General features: G+C 40.9%; 2 protein-coding genes across 4 annotated transcripts in view; both read left to right on the forward strand.

Moving 5' to 3' along the window:
• BRIX1 (biogenesis of ribosomes BRX1) lies at positions 1-8654 on the forward strand. The gene is made up of 10 exons (XM_036846533.1): positions 1-273; positions 2803-2914; positions 4278-4321; positions 5913-5983; positions 6122-6171; positions 6277-6350; positions 6510-6560; positions 6687-6788; positions 7829-7957; positions 8201-8654. Exons 1-10 carry the CDS (start codon positions 115-117, stop codon positions 8468-8470), a joined length of 1062 nt encoding a protein of 353 aa, XP_036702428.1. The 5' UTR covers positions 1-114; the 3' UTR covers positions 8471-8654.
• Positions 8655-11911: 3257 nt separating this feature from the next.
• Positions 11912-18859, forward strand: part of DNAJC21 (DnaJ heat shock protein family (Hsp40) member C21) — a 32575-nt gene continuing 25627 nt past the window's right edge. For all 3 annotated transcript variants that reach the window (XR_005019350.1, XR_005019349.1, XM_036847769.1), the window contains exon 1: positions 11912-12173. Coding sequence is in view for 1 of the 3 variants with exons in the window: in XM_036847769.1 (XP_036703664.1) it covers positions 12077-12173 (97 nt within the window). In the remaining 2 variants the exon portion in view is untranslated. The remainder of the gene's footprint in view (positions 12174-18859) is intronic.

Raw genomic sequence — 18859 nt, forward strand, 5'->3', positions numbered from 1 at the left:
GGCACCATAGAGCAGGAGGAGGACGGCCGAGCCGAGCCCCGGGACCATAGAGATGGGAAAGCGGAGCGAGCGGCCGAGCCGGAAGGAAGGCCCAGAGTGAAGGCGGGGGGCAAGATGGCGGTGACGAAGAGGAAACGGCGTGGAGGCGCGGCGTTTCAGGCGAAAAAGCTAAAAAGAAACGAAAAAGATGCTAAGCCGCCTGCTAAGCCGAGCGACGTAGCAGAGGAGGCGGAGGAGGAAGAGAGAGATCGTATCCCAGGCCCGGTTTGCAAGGTAGAGGAGGCTCTGCGGCCGTGGCTTCACGCGCCTTCGTTGGGGCTGCTTACCACATGATGGCTCTGCGGGTTTCCGAGTTGCAGGGGTGTTTCGGGAGGTCGGTCCCATGTCTCCCGGCGGGGTCCGCTACCGCGTTTACATTTAACCCTCGTGCACGTGGCCGCAGTCTTGGAGGCTGCGGGCTGAGCAACGGGGCGGACTTCTGAGCTCTTACCCGGCTCACAGGAAGCGACTTAACGGGGGCTCAGTTACAGTGTTTGGTCTTCCAGTTACTCCATTTTTTGTTGTCGTTGGAGGGTAGTACTTTTTCCCTAAAGTTGTTTCTCGCTCTCGAGTATATCCCTTCTAGTGATGAATTCCAGTGAATCCCTTCCAGAATTCCACATTCTGCCATAATGAGCTGCGGTCAGTTAGGGATCCTGAAGCTTGTTATGCGGTCGTTTAAAAGTTGCTCTGCTCTGGGACTATGATTTTGATTTGTTTGATCTTTAACTCTCAAGGGGTAACGAAAGCTGGAGTAGATAGTATGACCTTTACGTATATTCGACAAAGTTTTAACGTGCCAGGCACGTAAGAAGTTAGGTTTCCCCTGCTTTGGGATTGCAAAACTAGAACATGACCACTTCCTCCTAACATGTTGGAGTTTAGAAGAAAACTAAGAACTCATATGAGTTGATGGTTTTTATTCAAAAGGAGGTGAACACAAGTTGTTGGGCTTAACTTTCATTCAACTGAGAGCTCTGTAAGCTAGATCAGATACTGTGGAGACAAGAATTGTGTTTGATTTCTTAATTTCTGTCTCCCCCCGCTCCCAAACTTAGCGTAGACCTCTGTCTACCACGTAGTGAGTGATAGATAAATGACCCTTTGTGGTGGAGTGGCAAGCACTGGGAAAGGAGTTAGCTTTTAGTAATGAAAGATGAGCTTGAATTCTAGCCCTGATATTAATTATCAGGGACGTTTTGAACTCTTTGCTCACCTGCAAATTAAGAGCAAGAAGATATGATTTACTTTTTGTGAAAAATAAGCTGGACTTCTTGTAGATTTTCTGTAAATGTTAGTGTTCTCACTCTTCCCTTTAAGAGCTAGAAAGAAATATGATAGTAGCTATGATCTGAGTCACAATATAAAAAATATTACTGAAGTGCAAGAGATAAAGATTACTTTAGGTTAACCAGGTAAGAGATCATGAAGGATTTAGCCTTTGAGCTGGATCCCAAGGTAAGGGCAAAATTCTGATATTCAAAAATGAGAGGGAACAATATAAGAGGGAGAGAGCGAGAGAGACAAAAAAACTAATCAGGGGCTTCCCTGGTGGCGCAGTGGTTGAGAATCTGCCTGCTAATGCAGGGGACACGGGTTCGAGCCCTGGTCTGGGAAGATCCCACATGCCACGGATCAGCTGGGCCCGTGAGCCACAACTACTGAGCCTGCGCGTCTGGAGCCTGTGCCCCGCAACGGGAGGGGCCGCGATAGTGAAAGGCCCGCGCACCGCGATGAAGAGCGGTCCCCGCACCGCGATGAAGAGTGGCCCCCACTTGCCTCAACTAGAGAAAGCCCTCGCATGAACCGAAGACCCAACACAGCCAAAAATAAAATAAAATAAATAAATAAAGTAGCTATAAAAAAGAAAAGTGCTTTAAAAAAAAAAAAAAAAAAAAACTAATCAAAGATGTTGAAGTGGACGAAATGCTGACAGTTTAAAAAGTATAGCCAAATTGGCTAAAGTGTAGGGTTTATTTGGGGCAATAGTGAGGTAGAAATATAGATGTATTTTAGAATCCAGTGTTAAAGCTGTGTCATTTTGGACTTTGTTTAGAAAACCCTGGAAGGTAAAGATGTGATTAGAGCATGTAGGTGGTAGTCTGCCTTGTCTGTTGGAGGAGCTTCTGGCTGGAAAGACCAGCATTTAGAAGATTTGCAATTGATATGAGATTAAAAATCTGAAGCTTGAAGGCAGTATCACTAGGAGAGGACTAAGTTGCTGCAAAGAGAGATTGATAGAATTTACTAGTGCTTATGATATGAGAGAACAAGGGCAAACAGAAGAGTCAAAGCGTGGGGGACTGAAATGATGGTGACATCATCAGAAAAATAAATAGCAAGGAAATTTACCGGATTTTAAGGGTTGGTATTCTAGAGTTGAATTTGAGGTAAGCCAGATACTTGGATTATTAGGGCTAGAAAGAGTTCCTTACCTTTCTGTAGAGTTAGTTGACAATCAAAGCTGTGAGAATGATTATGAGAACTCTGTCCTGGAGAGATCAGAAATAAAAAAGAGGGCTGAGAAAGAATCTTTAGAGTCAGGAGGAGGAATTGGAGAGATTGAAGAAAAAAAACAAAAAGAAGGGAAGCCAAGGAGATTTCTGGGTAGCAGCCGGGGTCAGTGAGTGCTACAGAGATATTGAATTAAAAGGTTAAGGTCAGGATTGCTTGGCTTGCTACTTGGAAGCTTTATCTGTAAACAAACAAACAAGATAGATTCACTATGAAATGTTAAAATTCATCTCACTTTTTTTTCTTTAGGGCAAGTGGAAAAATAAGGAACGGATTCTCATCTTTTCTTCTAGAGGAATAAATTTCAGAACAAGACATTTAATGCAAGACTTGAGAATGTTGATGCCTCATTCTAAAGCAGGTACCTTTACATCATATACTTTAAAACTTTGTGTTTGTAAACTTTCCTGTTTATATGTTTTCACTTCGAGTCACACTTTGTTCGTTCAGCATGTCAGGTAAAGAACCATGACTTCTCAGAAGTGTATCTGTTCAGTGCCAAGATTTTTCCAATTAATATTTTGTTAGAAATTCTTTGCAAAATTCATTAAGCATTCTCTTCACTTTCTTAAACAGATATCCCAACTAGCAAAACATTTCTTAAAGGTCCAGGAATGCCTTCAATGTAATGTTCTCAGAGGTCATGAGCTGGTTTGTCCTTCTAAATGATTCGGGACTGCCATGTATTGCTTTCTGCATTTAAAAAAGCTTTTTATTAAAAACTTAATGGGTTAGGAGTAGGATTTCAAGCACCTTCAAGTTGGGACTCAGTCTACTCCTAAGTGCCAAGCTTTTCTTTTTAGTAATGGGGTATCTTACAGGCAAGTGAAGAACATCTAGTTTGGGGTTTATAACTGTGACAGCGCCCTCATGCAGGTGTTTTTGTGCCTGTGTTGGGAGGTGCTTTTGGTTTTAATTCTAGGTAATAACAGTTCTTTAGACCAGTGTTTCTCAAACTGAGGTCTGCTGTTACATTTTCAGGTCTCTGAAAATAATGAGAGAATTTTAATTTATGAGCTCTAAATGTGGTTTGTGAGAATTTTCCCATTTTTGAAAGGGATTCATAGAATTCAGGCATACCTCTTTTTATTGTGCTTCGCTTTATTGCATTTTTCCCCCATTTGAATGTTTGTGGCAACCCTGCGTCAAACGAGTTTCTTGGTGCCATTTTTTCAGTGGTATTTATTTGCTCACTTTGTGTCTGTGTCACATTTTGGTAATTCTTGCAATATTTCAAACTCTTTCATTGTTAGCATTTTTTAGCACTAAAATATTTTTAAATTAAGGTATGTACGTTGTTTTTTTAGACATAATGCTACTGTACACTTAACAGACTACAGTATAGTATAAACGTAACATTTGTATGCACTGGGAAACCAAAAAAATTTGTGTGACTCGCTTTGTTGCGATATTCGCTTTGTTACGGTAGTCTGGAACCGAACCGGCAGCATCTCTGAGGTATGTCTGTACACAAGTAAGAGACACTGCTTAGAGCTTTATAATTCTTGAGGACTATGTTTAATCACTCATTTTTACATTTCAAAAGAACAAGATTTTTAAAGAGGTCATGTGTTTTCAGGTCTAATCATTTTGAAGATTAATAAAATCTCATTTAAACTGAAGATTATAAAAATACTTAATATTTAATTTCCTAGAAAGTATGTGTGATTTGATTGAAGTAGCTTCGAAATTTTTTGTTTACTTACCTTTTTTTCTTTTTATAGATACTAAAATGGATCGTAAAGATAAGTTATTTGTGATTAACGAGGTAATTTTAGAAATTAATTAAAGTAAAATATTATAGCAACATTGTATTTAGGAACACAATATTTGGAACACTAGAAATAGTTCATTTAAAAAATAAGTCAGTTATTCAGTGACTTTTAAGTTGTTTTGTATAAGATACGCAAATTTTAATTATCTGCCTTTTAAATTTTTTAATTTTTTAATTAATTATCTGCCTTTTAAATTTTTATAGTGCTCATTGTCTATTTCACAAAGTTTAGTGCTTCAGTATATATTATTTCTTGATCATTCTTATATTTGTCTTCTCTCAACAAGCATACTGAAATTTCTTGAGGACAAGGATTATCTCATTCTTTTTTTTTCTCATTATGTCTAGTACATAGTAAATGTACTAAATTCTAAATTCATAGTAGGTACTCATAAAAATTATCAACGTAAATAAAATAAAAAGCCCATTAAATGTTTTAAAAAACTCATTGAAAAGTATTTTGCCAGTTTTAAAAGCGGTGCATGTGATATTTGCTCTTAAGATATTACAAACTAGTAATATGTTAAATTTTCAAAGTATTGTTGAAGACTAAACTTGCGTTTTCAGAGCAGATTTTCTTTTAAAACTTAGAAGAATTGTTTTAAGATAATTCTCTTTAGCTACTAGAAAGGCCTCTGTTATTCATTTAGCACAAATTTTTGAAGTGCTGCTCTATCATGGCATTATTCTATAGAAACAGTGTTTAAAAAAACGTCCCTGTCATCATGGAGCTTACATTCTAATGGGGGAGACAGGCCCTAAACAAGTAGTATAATTTCAAGTGAAGATAGGAGAAATAAACAGGATGTGGGTTGCCAGCAACTAAAGCTCACAACTTAGTGTGTAGTTGTGTTTATTGTAAGATCAGTAAGGAACAAAAGCATTGGACTGAAGAATTCTTTAAGCCTCAGGTAGTGTATATGTATTAGTTTATGAACACTAAAATAATATAGGACTTCATTCCTTTTATTGCTTTTGTATATTTCTCAATTGTGACTTTGTAAATCTTTAAGATGTTGAAGTTTAATTCAACTTGAAATAGGTTTTGTATACATGCCTTTCACCAACTCCTTAGTGATTTTACAGAACCAAATCACAGAAATGGTAGTACAGATGAGGAAGAAAAAACAAATTTCTTGAGCTTAAAATCGAAAAGCTAAAGAGTTAAAAATCAAAGTAACCATTATAAAGGATGTTTTTGGTTCTGTAAGTACTGTATTTTTCTACAGTTGGTGAGGCTAATTGTAATGTGCTTTATCCCTGGGGCATTTGTTTTAAATCTTCGTAGTTTGTACACAGGACCATGGTCAGAAGAAGAGGTTCCCCAAGGGAGGCCAGTAAAAATGCTAGGCCAGAAAGAGTAGCTGCTTCCACCAAAGAGGTGGGCAGAGCACAGTTTACCTTGGACAGAACACCTAAGAGGAACTTTAAACGTTTCCATGAATAAATTTACCTTGATTTAGACCTTTGTAGCCTATTAACCTGCTTAAGTATTTTTGGAGGCATCTAAATATTCATTGCATTGAATTGCTTTAAATCTTATTTTTATTATCCACTTCATTTTTCTATACTTTGCTCCATTTAGGTTTGTGAAATAAAAAACTGCAATAAATGTATCTATTTTGAAGCTAAGAAAAAACAAGATCTCTATATGTGGTAAGAGAATGTATTAAATAAGATTAAAGAATATGTGAATATTATTAGCACATTATGGTGTCTTTTAAACTGAATTGGTAGTAAGCTTTTACTATGTTCTAAATTTTAATTAGTTGAAAAAGCTTTTATATTTTTTAGGCTTTCAAATTCACCTCATGGACCATCTGCTAAATTCCTTGTTCAAAATAGTAAGTTGACTCAATTTAAAAGTTTTTGTGAGAAAATTGAAAATAATCTTTTGGATAATCATGCCAAAGTTATAACTATTTTTGTTGCTGTTATAATTTTTTTAGTTCATACCCTAGCTGAGCTAAAGATGACTGGAAACTGTTTGAAAGGTTCTCGGCCCCTCTTGTCTTTTGATCCTGTAAGTTTCTCATTTAGTGTATGAGGTCTAATTTTCTTACTTTGCATGGTTGGTTTTTGGTGGATATAGTTGTATAATTCAATTTAGTTAATATAAAAACACAAACAATTATAAACAAAACTAATGTTGTCAAGTAATATGTTCACTCTATTTTTATAGGCTTTTGATGAATTACCACATTTTGCTTTGTTAAAAGAACTCTTAATTCAGGTAAATATCTTTACTAGAAACTATTTTTAGTAAAATATAAATGAGTGTCTTCCTTTTAACTTAGCTATCTAAAGCACACATGGTATGTCATACAATACAGAACTAATGTGTCCTTTTTCCCACTAGATCTTTAGTACACCACGGTATCATCCCAAAAGTCAACCATTTGTGGACCATGTGTTTACGTTCACTATTTTGGATAATAGGATATGGTTTCGGAACTTTCAGGTTAGCTTTAATTAACTTTTAAATATACTTTGAAATAAATTAGGATATATTGTTTTTATAGATATGGAAAATGCAAATGATAAATTCTTTTCTTTTCTTTTACATCGCTTTCTTTTCCCCACAGACTTGCAGTAAATAACCTTTATCTCATAACTTAGGTTCATGGCTGTCAGCTAATATGGTGTATGGATTTTCTAACAAGCTACTATATATTGAGTAAAATATAAGTTTCTCTCCCAAGAGGTTAGAATCTACCAGGGGTGAGGTGAGGTTTAAGACTTTGAAAAACATAACCCCTGTAGAAAGCATTCAATGAGAACTATTAGATGAGTCATACAGTGATTCATCCAGGAGGAGAGGTGATTCTGGAAATCTGTGGAGAGGTAGAAGAGAGCAGCAAGGCAAAATTTCAGACAGCTTATGAAGTAAACTGGGCTCTTTTCTGCATGTTGTTGTTATATTGGTTACTTTGCAATGTGAGTTAAACATATCCCCTTCTTAACCCCTGAGGGCAGGCATACCTTAACCAACTATAGTAATATTTGTAGTTCAGAAGTTGCCTCTTAATTCCACAGTCAGTAACCATTCAAAAATAAATTTTGCCAATGTCTTTTTATCTACCTTTTAATCTAATTTGAATTAAATTTATAAAAACAATTTAGGGGTTGATTTAAATTTTGAAAGAGTGCCCCATAGGGTGCTTTAATACATTTTGTTATCATGGTTGCAGTTTTAAATATTCATTTAACCACAATTTTTCAAGAAGACACGCATTGTGAGAAGCAAGATACAGACCAAATTGAAGTGACTCAATTTTAAATACACACTGAAAAAGCATTTATATTTTCCTATGACAACTACCTGTAACCAGTAATGTATTTCAGAAAGTATTGATGATTTGACACTTGCCAAGTTTCACTTCCACCTTAACTTCATTGGTTGTCAGTTATTTTAGGCACATTTGTAATGAGGATATAGCCTCTATACATTTTAGGAGTAGTATATCCAAACCAAAATGAAATGTTTCCTTTTTATTAAAGATCATAGAAGAAGATGCTGCTCTTGTAGAAATAGGACCCCGTTTTGTCTTAAATCTCATAAAGATTTTCCAGGGAAGTTTTGGAGGACCAACTTTGTATGAAAATCCTCACTACCAGTCACCAAACATGGTAAGCTGTTTTTGTTCAGTGGTCCTCGATGTCCCAGAACTCTTGGGCCAAAATAATTCTGTCAAGTAACTGTTCTGTTAACTGTGAAACTGAATTTGGTTTTTGCTGCATACAGTCTTACAAATTGCTTTTTTTTTGATGACGCAGGGTGAAGGGAAGTAGGGTTCATAAGTGAATGTCCTTGCCATATATAAAATGTTTATTTTTATTTCAAAAGCACCTTTAATATTTTTTTGTTTCTAGCATCGGCGTGTCATAAGATCCATCACAGCTGCAAAATACAGAGAGAAACAGCAAGTGAAAGACGTGCAGAAGCTGAGAAAGAAACAACCAAAGACTATTCTTCCCCATGATCCCACTGCAGATGTTTTTGTTACACCAGCTGAGGAAAAGCCGATAGAAATACAGTGGGTAAAACCAGAGCCAAAAGTAGATTTGAAAGCAAGAAAGAAAAGGATTTATAAAAGGCAAAGGAAAATGAAACAGAAGATGAACTGTGGGAATGCAAAATGAATCAATGGATAACTAATTTGTTCTCAGTTTTATATTTATTTTATGTTCAATGTGTAAATACATTTATTATTCGGGACGACCTTGTATCTAACTAGTGTGACATTTAAAAGAGAAAAATTAAGATTTTGTGGCTTTGGTGGGGGGGGGTCCTATGTATTTCTAAATAAAATATCACCAGAACTCAGCACTTAATTTCTGTTTTTCTTTTCAAAGCTTGTTTGTATTATTAAAAACTTAGCACACTTAAGGTTTAGGCCTGCTCTCTTGGATTAAAATTTTGAGTTTAGCAAAGCTGAAATTCAGATTTATTGGATCATTATTACATGTAAAGCAGCATTAGGCACTTTGAGAGCATAGTTTCAGATGGTAAAGTTGGGGTAGACTGCTAGAAGGGAAAGCATCTTACTGAGGTTTGAGTCCCTGAGTCACAAATCAGTGAGGCCCCAGAAAAGCCAACCTCTCATCTTGTTTTCTTACCTTGAAAATGTATGCTAAAAATACTTAGGTTTTGCAAATCAAATGAGTTAATATATGTGTTGAAAGCTTTTTGTAGATTACAAATTTAATTTAGAAGCAGTGCCTGTAAATTACTTATCAAATTAACAGTAAAAGGAAGAAAGACAGGACAGTTGTTAAGAGGGCACCAGAAGATTTGAATTTCTCCTGTTACGAAAGAACTTTACTTGAAGTAAAGAGGGCACTGGGCTTACCACCTTGGAAGTCGATCAGTAATGGAAAGACAAGATTCTGGGTGCAAGTGGCCAGGGATAGGGGTCATGCATGTGGTGTTTTGTCACCCACTAATTTCATGCTAATCATTTTCTCCTGTCTTTTTCTGCAACGTGATTAGTAATTCCATACTATTCCACTCTGTCACAGCTATCTAAGCAGTCCCTTGTTGGATATAGGAGTATTTCAGTTTTATCTTTTTCTGGTATAGGTGCTTGCAGCAAACTTTCTATAGATATTTTGTACAATATTTGTGGTTTCCTATAAGTAGAACTCTGGTCAAAAATTATGAACTTGTTCCCCTAAATATTGTACCTCACCAGAGGTTAGTGTTCATTTCCTTACACCCTTGCTGAGATAATCTTCGTCAATTTGATAGGTAAAAAAATGAATACTGTTTTTTGGCTACATACTGGGTTTTCTTTTGTGTGGTAGTTACATGAATTTGTAAGGGCTCTTTTATATAGTGAGGTTTTTCTAGGCATCTTTCTTAGTTTGTCACTTGGGTTTTAATTTTGTCTTTATTTTAGATCTGTCTGTAGGCAGAATGGTCAGTTTTTCCATTTCACTTTTTCCTAATTTTCTGCTAAGAAAGGCCTTGAGTGTATAATTAGGCTACTTTATCTTGCAATAGTCTAAGTTAAGCTACTTAACCTTGAAATTTAAGTAATTCAAGTCAGAGGGTCACTTGAAATATTCAATACTTGTATGTGGTTAATGAAAGGCAAATCTGGTTAAGTGCAGGGGAAAAAAGGCCATTATTTAAGCGATAGAATATAGGATGAAAATTAGCTGTATATTTCCCTTTCATAATCATTTATATGGATAACTCATTTGAATGAGAATTCCTCATCTCCCAAGTCCATGTTCATTTAGAAGTTAGCTTGTTTAGTGAAGATCTTTCTTTAGACTGAAATTTATATGCAGTGTAATTGTCTTCAAATTTTGATACAATGTTATAAGTAAAAATAGATGCCTTTTTCCCTCAGGAGGGAAAAAAGAGGTAGCAAAACCAGATGGAGTTGGAGGAAGAAAAAAGTACTTTGTTTTTTCACTTTTTGTCCAACCCCCCCCCCCCAATTCCATTCTCAGATGGGGAAAGCTCCTGTTTTTCATTGAACTCAAACTTCTCAATCCCTACCTATTACCAATTCACAATCCAAGACCATATAGTATCTTCCTTCTTTGGAAAAGAGGCAAGTATGAATTTTGAGTAGTGAGTTGGTTGGACAGTGTTGTGCCTAGAAACTTGAGGTTTAGAGTTGGTTGGTTTTGATTGTGCAGGGGGTAGGGTATTAGGGAAGAAAGGGACAGCTTCCTAAACTTTGGATACCCAACCCTGTACAATAGATATTTGTTAGCAACAGAGCCAGCCCTTCTCTCTAACTGTACATGGTTGACAAAGACAGCCTACATCTAACATATATGTAAACATTCCACATTATAGTGAAATATTCTGGTGTACTGAGGCATTTTTTAAAAAAATTTTATTTATTTTTGGCTGTGTTGGGTCTTTGTTGCTGTGTGCGGGCTTTCTCTAGTTCCAGTGAGCGGGGGCTACTCTTTGTTGTGGTGCGTGGGCTTCTCATTGCGGTGGCTTCTCGTTGTGGAGCACGGGCTCTGGAGCGCAGGCTCAGTAGTTGTGGCGCACGGGCTTAGTTGCTCCGTGGCATGTGGGATCTTCCCGGATCAGGGCTCGAACCCATGTCCCCTGCATTGGCAGGAGGACTCTTAACCACTGTGCCACCAGGGAAGCCCTATACTGAGGCATCTTAACGACAATTAGGATACTATTTTGACACCTTACCAAATTGCTTGGAACAGTTGTTCAGATCTTACATCCCATAATACAGTGTATCAATTAGATCAACCAAAACCTATTGGTTAAATACTATCTCTTAACTGCATTTTTTTTTTTTTTTGGGCGGCCCGCTGGTCTTGTGGGATCTTAGTTCCCCTGACCAGGATGGAACCCGGGCCCTTGGCAGTGAAAGCGCCATGTCCTAACCACTGGACTGTCAGGGAATTCCCTTAACTTCATTCTTAAAGTAAACCAATCTTGGAAATGTAGGTTTAGAGGCCAGAAGGTTAGGATTAAAGAGTGATGGATGGGTGGATCAGCACAATTTCGTTCACATTGGTGGTGAAACATTTAGTACTATGTTACTTCAAAACGTGTTGATGCTTCGCTCTTAAATTGTTTCAGTTTAAGTCATTTACTCTTATTTCTCATGCACATTGGTCAGGACAAGCAATATTAGAGATCTCATTAAGTGGTAACCGAAGATAACTGAAAAGAGTTAAAAAACCTGGATTCGATCCAACCGAATCCTGCCACTGATTGGGGAGGCTTGAGCAAACCACTTGCCTGAGTGTCCTCGTCTGTAAAAGCGGGGCTCACATTAAAGAACCACAAGATGTTTTCCAGAATCTCATCCCATGAGACTCCTATCTCAGCTCTCAGGTCGGCTGTCAAGTTGGTGTCACTCTGACTGCCCTCTGTGTCCCTCACAATGACACCCACCGTGGCCCCGCCTCCGTTCTCCTAAGGCCCCGCCTCCCTCCCGCCGCGGCTCCGCCTCCCTCCTGCGCGGCTATTTCCGGAACAGGGTCCTCCCCCAGCCCATGCGGAGCCGCGGCCTCCGGCAACACCCCCTCCGCGCTCCCGCGTGCCGCAGCCGGCGCCGCCTTTCGCCACCGCGCGCCGCCGTCGTCCCGTGCCGCCGTCGCTGCCGCCGCGCTCGCTGGCTGGCCCGGTGCGGGCGCCGGGCTCCTGCCACAGGCGAGAACCACCGGCGCCACCACCACCACTTCGGCCCGGGCCCGGGCACCGGCCCCGCCCCGGGCCCCGGCCTGAGCCCCCCGCCCGGCCGGGCGATGAAGTGTCACTACGAGGCGCTGGGGGTGCGGCGCGACGCCAGCGAGGAGGAGCTCAAGAAGGCCTATCGGAAGCTGGCCCTGAAATGGCACCCGGGTAACTACTCCGCAGCCGCCGTGGCCCCTCGCAGAAGCCTCGGCCCTCGCGACCTTTCTCACCCCTCTCCCTAGGGTAACTCCAGGGACCTGGCTGTGTCCGGAGCTGCCCGCTCGGTAACTCCGCTCGCCCTGGAAATCGGGCCGGCGCCCAACCCGGCGCCCGGCTAGGTGGCCCCTGCGCAGTCCTGGCGCTGAGCGTCCTCGGCTCCCCGGTGGACGCAGCCCTCCACCCCCAGGCTTCACTCGAGCCCCGAGCACCTCGTCCCTTCCTAGACGCCCCCCGCCCCGGTTCCCGCGTGGCCACTGGATGGGGAAAGATTAACATCCTAGAGACTTCCCTGCTCCTCCCACTCCTTCGCAGACGGCCCCGAGCGGGGAGGAGTCGCGAGCTCTTAACCCAGTCCTGCCTCGGGCTTGTCCCTCGCTGGACTCCCCTGCAGCTCGGCTTCCCCCGGGCTTCTCCTCGGGGAAGAAACATTAAAGTTGCTCTTAACTTCATCAAGGAATCCCAGCTACTTAAGACAAAGGAGCTAGTGACATGTCTTTTAAATAGCTATGATTTTTTTCCCCTCTTTTGGTAGGCTGAGTGACCCTGTACTTGACTTCGGATGTTCTGCAGATTAAGAATTTTGAGTGTCTTCCCGAGTGAAGTTCATGTGTTTACTTAGAAGTATGCTTCCTTTGGATGTTGTATTGGGTTGTGTAGTCCAGGCCTTTGTGACCGTCGTGAAGTAATTTGATCTTCTAGACCGGGGAACTAAGACAGTATTTGAATCTCAGCTTTCTGAGGTTTATAAGAGGCTTTCGTATTAGTATTAGTCAGTAAGCATGTTTCTAGAGTCTCTGAAATGCTAAGATGGAGACCTCAGAGTCTTGTTTGGAAAACATGCCTTACACACACGAAAAGTTAAATACAAATGCAAACAGAATAGCATAGCATATATAATTGGTAGTTGTGTTGATGGAACAACTAATAACTGCCCCAGGGATTCAGAGCAGGGAGTTTTCACTATGTACTGAGAGGCAGTGAGGCTCCCCCTTGGCAGAGGAGTCTAGCTGTTAGCTGGATCCTGGAGGAATGGGATTGAGAGAAGTGAATATAACAGTATGGGAAAGAGCACCGTGTGGCCCAAAGATGGCCTAGGGCACAGTTCGACCGAAGGCAGTGTTTATCGGAAGTCTGAAAATATGGGTCGAGAGAAGAGCTGAAGGGAGGGCTTGGGACCCAAAGTCAGAAGGTAATGGTTATAGTTGATGGAACAGGAAATAAAGGTATGGGTTTGTTGCTTAAAGTTGTAATGATGACCAACAGAGGAACTAAAAAAAATCTGATGTATATTGGAAGGGAAGAGGTAAATGAGCTAAATGTTCATTAAGAAGTCACTAGCTATATCCAAAATTAATAGGTCCAAAATTAGTGTAGAGGCATATTCTTAGAGTAATAGGAGTTACCGTTAGAAATCGAGTTAAGAATTTGTTGACTCTGGGTGGGAAAGAGTGGGAAAGAGGATTAATGCTTGTCACCAAGTGCATATATAATTTTGATGACAGTATTAAAACGTTTTTGAGTAGTAGTTTGAGATTAGATTGTAAAGGGCTTTGAATGTTAGGCAAAGGACTGTGAAATTTGTTTATCCAATAGTGGAGAGTTGAGGCTGGTTTTATTAAGATGTCTTGGGAAGGTGCTATGAAGGCAGGTTAGTACTATGAGGAGGGGTGGAGACAGAAGTCAGGTAGAGTCCGTCCGCCTTGGGCACCAATGGGCCAAAACTAGGCTTGGGGTCAGTGGGAGGGGTAAGGCCTGGGATGAAGAGAAGTTGCAAGAGAAAAGTTACCAGATTTGGTGACTAGTTGGAAATCAGTGCAAAGAAGAAGGCAAATGTTACTAAAATATCAGTTAACTACTTTGAAACCAAATGTGTTAGGAACTAAATGTGAATAGCTTCTTGGAATGTCATCAGAATTCGTAACATCCTAAATATCTTGGTTTGAAAATGCCTGTACATATAAGGGATAAATACTGTCCCAGGAGACACATGATTTTGATATGCTTTGCTTTGCTGGCTCATTAATTTGTTCAGTCTGACACTCAGCAAATGTTTAATTTCATTCTGTGTGTAAGGTACTGTGTTAGATGTTAGGTGACATATAGGCTGTGCTTCAAAGACTAATATGTACCTCATATAGAAAGGCTGCCCATTTTCATTGTTAAAAAAGAAAGAGATTACCTTTATTTCTGTTATTGAGGAACTGAGAATAATTTCCAGTAGGGTCAATAGCACTGCGTAGTGAGGTCACTCCTTGTGAAAGCCAGGCTTTCAGTAATTCATCTGATGACTGTTCCCTGAACACCTTACTGTGGAACGAGACAGGAGTGGTCCCTGCCCTGCTGGCCCTGCTGTCTTCTGGGAGACACAGAGGAAAGCAGTCACTTTTCATCCGGTGAGATAAGGGCAGTATGAGGGCAAATACAAGGTGCTTATGAGCACATGTACCAATCTGGACTGGGTTTTCTAGTGGGTGGGATAGATGTGCATCCCTGAAGAAGTGACATCTAGGTCGAGACCTAAAGCGGGAACACAGGGAATACGGGAGGTGGAAGGCAAGAGAGGGCACGGCAGAGTCTAGGAAGGGAAAGAGGTGAGCCTGCCCAGGTGAGCAGGGGCCGGGTCTTGAAGGTTGTGGTAACCTGCATTAGACAGATTGGGTTTTAACCTAAGGGCGTTGGGAAGCATTGAAGGGTTGGAAGCAGGGGAAATGATAGGTTTGTATTTTTCTAGTATCTCTCTGGCTGTAGTGGGGAGAACGGATTGGAGCGGGCAAGGCTGGAGGTAGGGAGACCAGTAGGTCCAGGGACACTGACATGACTAGGATGACGATAGGACCTGGGGGTGGAGACTGAGTCACGTGCTGAAATCCTCAGCGAGTAGGGGGAGCAGTTGGGAGGCGAGTGAACAGTGAGGAGGACGGGAAGACGGAGAGATGGCCAGATGGTCTGAATCTCGACGGAGTGCTGGTTTGTCCTCAGGGGTGAATAGAGAATCAGTGACCAGGAGGGCGTCAGCTTTACCACCAGACCTGCTGTATGACAGCTGTGCTGGAGCCCGAGAAGCCTGTAGGGAAGTGGTGTTCTCAGGGAACCTGGCTTCAGTCAAGGCAGGACTTAAAAGGCACAGTCCATGAAATGTTCTAGAAGGTAGTGTAAAAACGTTTGGGACAAAGTGGAAGACGGTGTGAATGGATCAAGAGAAAAGCACAGAGGATAGTATGAGAATGCCTTTTAAACTTTAATGACTGGATATGCAATACCTGTGGCTTTGCATTTGGCTAATAATTAAGGTGGACTTTCCATTTTTTATGATTGCTTGTTAACTACAGTCATGTTCAACCCCCTATTCAACCAGTTACAAGTATATTTAAGTGAAATAAAAAGCCATATGACAGATTGAAAAAACTTGTTAAAAAAGAAGCTCCAGTAAGTGATTAGATCTTACTTTCAGATGGTACATTGTTGGGTTTTTTATGTTTAAAAGCTTTAGCTCTTACCAGACTTCTTTGAGGGAGGAAAGAAGGGAGTGGGAAGAAACAGGACAACAAAGTACAGTACAGATGAAAAGGTGAAGAAGAACCACCCACCTACCACCCCAAACAGTCACCTTTTTTGTCTCATGTCAGGAGATTTAGTTGCTGGCTTTTTCTGCCTTTCTGCTTTAATTTTTTTTTTAATTTAACATCTTTATTGGAGTGTAATTGCTTTACAATGTTGTGTTAGTTTCTGCCGCATAACAAAGTGAATCAGCTATATGTATACATATATCCCCATATCTCTTCCCTCTTGCGTCTCCCTCCCACCCTCCCTATCCCATCCCTCTAGGTGGTCACAAAGCACCGAGCTGGTCTCCCTGTGCTATGCGGCTGCTTCCCACTAGCTAGCTATTGGAACTATGCTTTTTTGTTTATCTGACCAAAATGTTATTAATGATTTGATGAAGACATAGAAGTCATGAGCTGGACTGTCACCGTGGAGACATATCAGGATTGTGTTCAGCTGCACGTGACAGGAAACTGGCAATTGTGGTCAAAACAAAGAGTCATTTTATCTTCTTCATGTAGCAAGAAATCCAGAGGTGGCCCATCTTGGTAGCTCCAGCTGCTTGATGAAAGCCATCGAAGACCTGCTCCATCGTCCTGACCATAAGACTTGAGTCCTTGCATCAAGTGTAAGCAGTTAAGCCTCAGAGAAGTTCATTACTCTCATGTGGAGGTGCAGAGAGAGGCAGGTGGGCCCCAGTGCAGCAGGTCTCCTCCGTGAGGAGCTGTCAGATGAGGCCTCACTCAGCGTCTGAAACAGCAGCAGGGGATCCCAGGCAGCAGTGTGGAGGAGGAAAGGATAAAGCAGGGACAGAGTGTGTGCTGGTTGCCTTTCAAGGAAGTCTTAAAAGCCACCACAGAATACTTTTATAGATTTTATTGACCGGAGCTTAGTCACATGGTCATGCCAAGCTTCAAGGGAGACTGGAAACAGAGTCTTTCTTTGGAGGATCAGGTGCCCCCATAAAATCAGGATTCAGTTGTTACCGGAAGAAGGGGATGCACTAGCAGTCTCTGCCTCAGTCCTCATAATCTGCCTGCAGGCAGTGCGCCCGGGCTTTGGGCAGGACATGGGGGATGAGTTAAGGGCATAAGGTGAGTGCCACCCAGGCCCATCCCTTTCATCAGGAGAAACAGTCTTCTCCTAGAAGCTTCACTTAGTAGATTTGTGTTTGTATCTGATTGGCTAAAACTGGGTCACCCGACAACCCCAACTTCAAGAAAGTCTGGGGAGGTGAATTTTTTAAGTGTGTGTATTACCACTGTGATCAAAATCAGGTCTTGTTAGGAGGAAGAGGAGAATGGATATCGAGTAGGCAACTAGTAGTATTTGCCACAGAGTAGTAATAAAAATCTAAAATAACTAAATCTAAAATTTTCAAAACAGGATACTGGGTGTCCTGTGTTTAGAATCCAATTGCAGCAGGGCCACAACAAGATGGAATTTGATAGTATGCATTGGAAATAATGGAAAACCTAGCCACAGTGGCTTAGTAGGTTAAGAATTTATTTTTCTCACCACAGGGAGGCTTGGAGGTAGGTGCCTGCTGGCATTGTTTCAGTGGCTAAGTAATGTCACTGTGAATCTCTTGACTTTTCCTTCATGGTCTCAAGATGGCTGCTGAAGCTCCAGCTCTCATGTCCATGTACAAGACAAAAAGAGGAAGGAAAGAAAATACACTAATAGACTTCTGCTTTCATCTCACTGGTCAGAACTGTGTCACGACCCTTCCTAGCAGCAAGGGAGGCTGGATAAGCTAAAATACTTGCTTATTTTTTAGCTTATCCAGCCTCCACAGTAAAGGCTGCAAGAGAGAAAGGAGGGAGAGGTGTTGGATGATCTAACCTTTAGTATCTGCCACAGAATGGATTGAGTACTATATCTGAGTTTAAAAAATATTTGTTATACAGTTATATTGGCTTGTCAGGAATTTTTTTTAAATTATTTATTTATTTATTTAGTTGCTTCGGGTCTTAGTTGTGGCAGGAAACTCTTAGCTACGGCACGCATGTGGGATCTAGGTCCCTGACCGGGGATTGAACCACGGCTTCCTGCATTGGGAGTGTGGACTCTTAACCCCTGTGCCACCAAGGAAGTGCCTCTTGTCAGTAATTAATATGAAAAATACTTGAAACTTTGTCACCTATAAATTCAATATGACTTACTGTGATATTGTTGCTAAAAGCTAATATAATTAGCTATAGTGATTAGAAGTAGAATGTTAAGGAATTAATGAATGGCTCCTTGATGATCACTGTCTTTGACTGCATTTGAAGTAGAGGGTATTATAGTGTGCATAAGAAATGGGAGATTTAGTCCAGAGAAGAGGTAGACTAGGAGATGACCCATGGGCTGCTCTGTGGAAGGGGAGTCAGACCTGCGTTGTATTATACAGCTAGGCTCCTGTGATGGAGTTTTTTTTGTTTCTGTTTCTTACTTTATTTTTTAATTCCGAGGGAGCATGATTCTGTATCTAAAGCTTTTTGTGTTAAAGCATCTTAGTAAAGACATCTGTGGCAAATTGCTGCACTTGAGAAGGTGTTGTCCATGTCAGTTGTTGAGCAGAAGCCCGCTTGAAGGACTGGGGGCTGTGTAATGGTATCTGAAAAGAGGAGGTAGGATACCCTTGAGGGCCTTGTTTTAAGACTGCTTCTGTTATATTTTTTTTCTTAGAGGCAAATATTGAGTTGTAGCTTAAAGAACATTGATGTACTCCATAGTAGGTTCAAAATATTTTGCTTTCTGAGTGTATTAGTTATCTATTACTGTGTAAAAATTACCGAAAACTTAGGGCTTAAAACAACAAACAGCAAATATTTTCTTTTTTTTTAGCAAATATTTTCATAATACGGACTCACACAGTTTCTGGGGATCAGAATCAGAATGGTGTAGCTGGGTGGCTTGGCTCAAGGTTTCTCACCAGGTTGAATCACCACTGTCTGGGAAAACCCACTTTCAAGCTCACCCCCCTAGTAATGGCGGGCCTCAGTTCCTTGTTGGCTGTGGGCCGGAGGCCTCCATTCTTCACCACGTGGGCTTCTCATGGACCACTGGAGTGTCATGCTGTGGCAGCTGGCTACTCCCAGTGATCC

The sequence above is a fragment of the Balaenoptera musculus genome, chromosome 3 (genome assembly GCF_009873245.2).
Source record: "Balaenoptera musculus isolate JJ_BM4_2016_0621 chromosome 3, mBalMus1.pri.v3, whole genome shotgun sequence".
In the NCBI taxonomy this organism is placed as follows: Eukaryota; Metazoa; Chordata; class Mammalia; order Artiodactyla; family Balaenopteridae; genus Balaenoptera; species Balaenoptera musculus.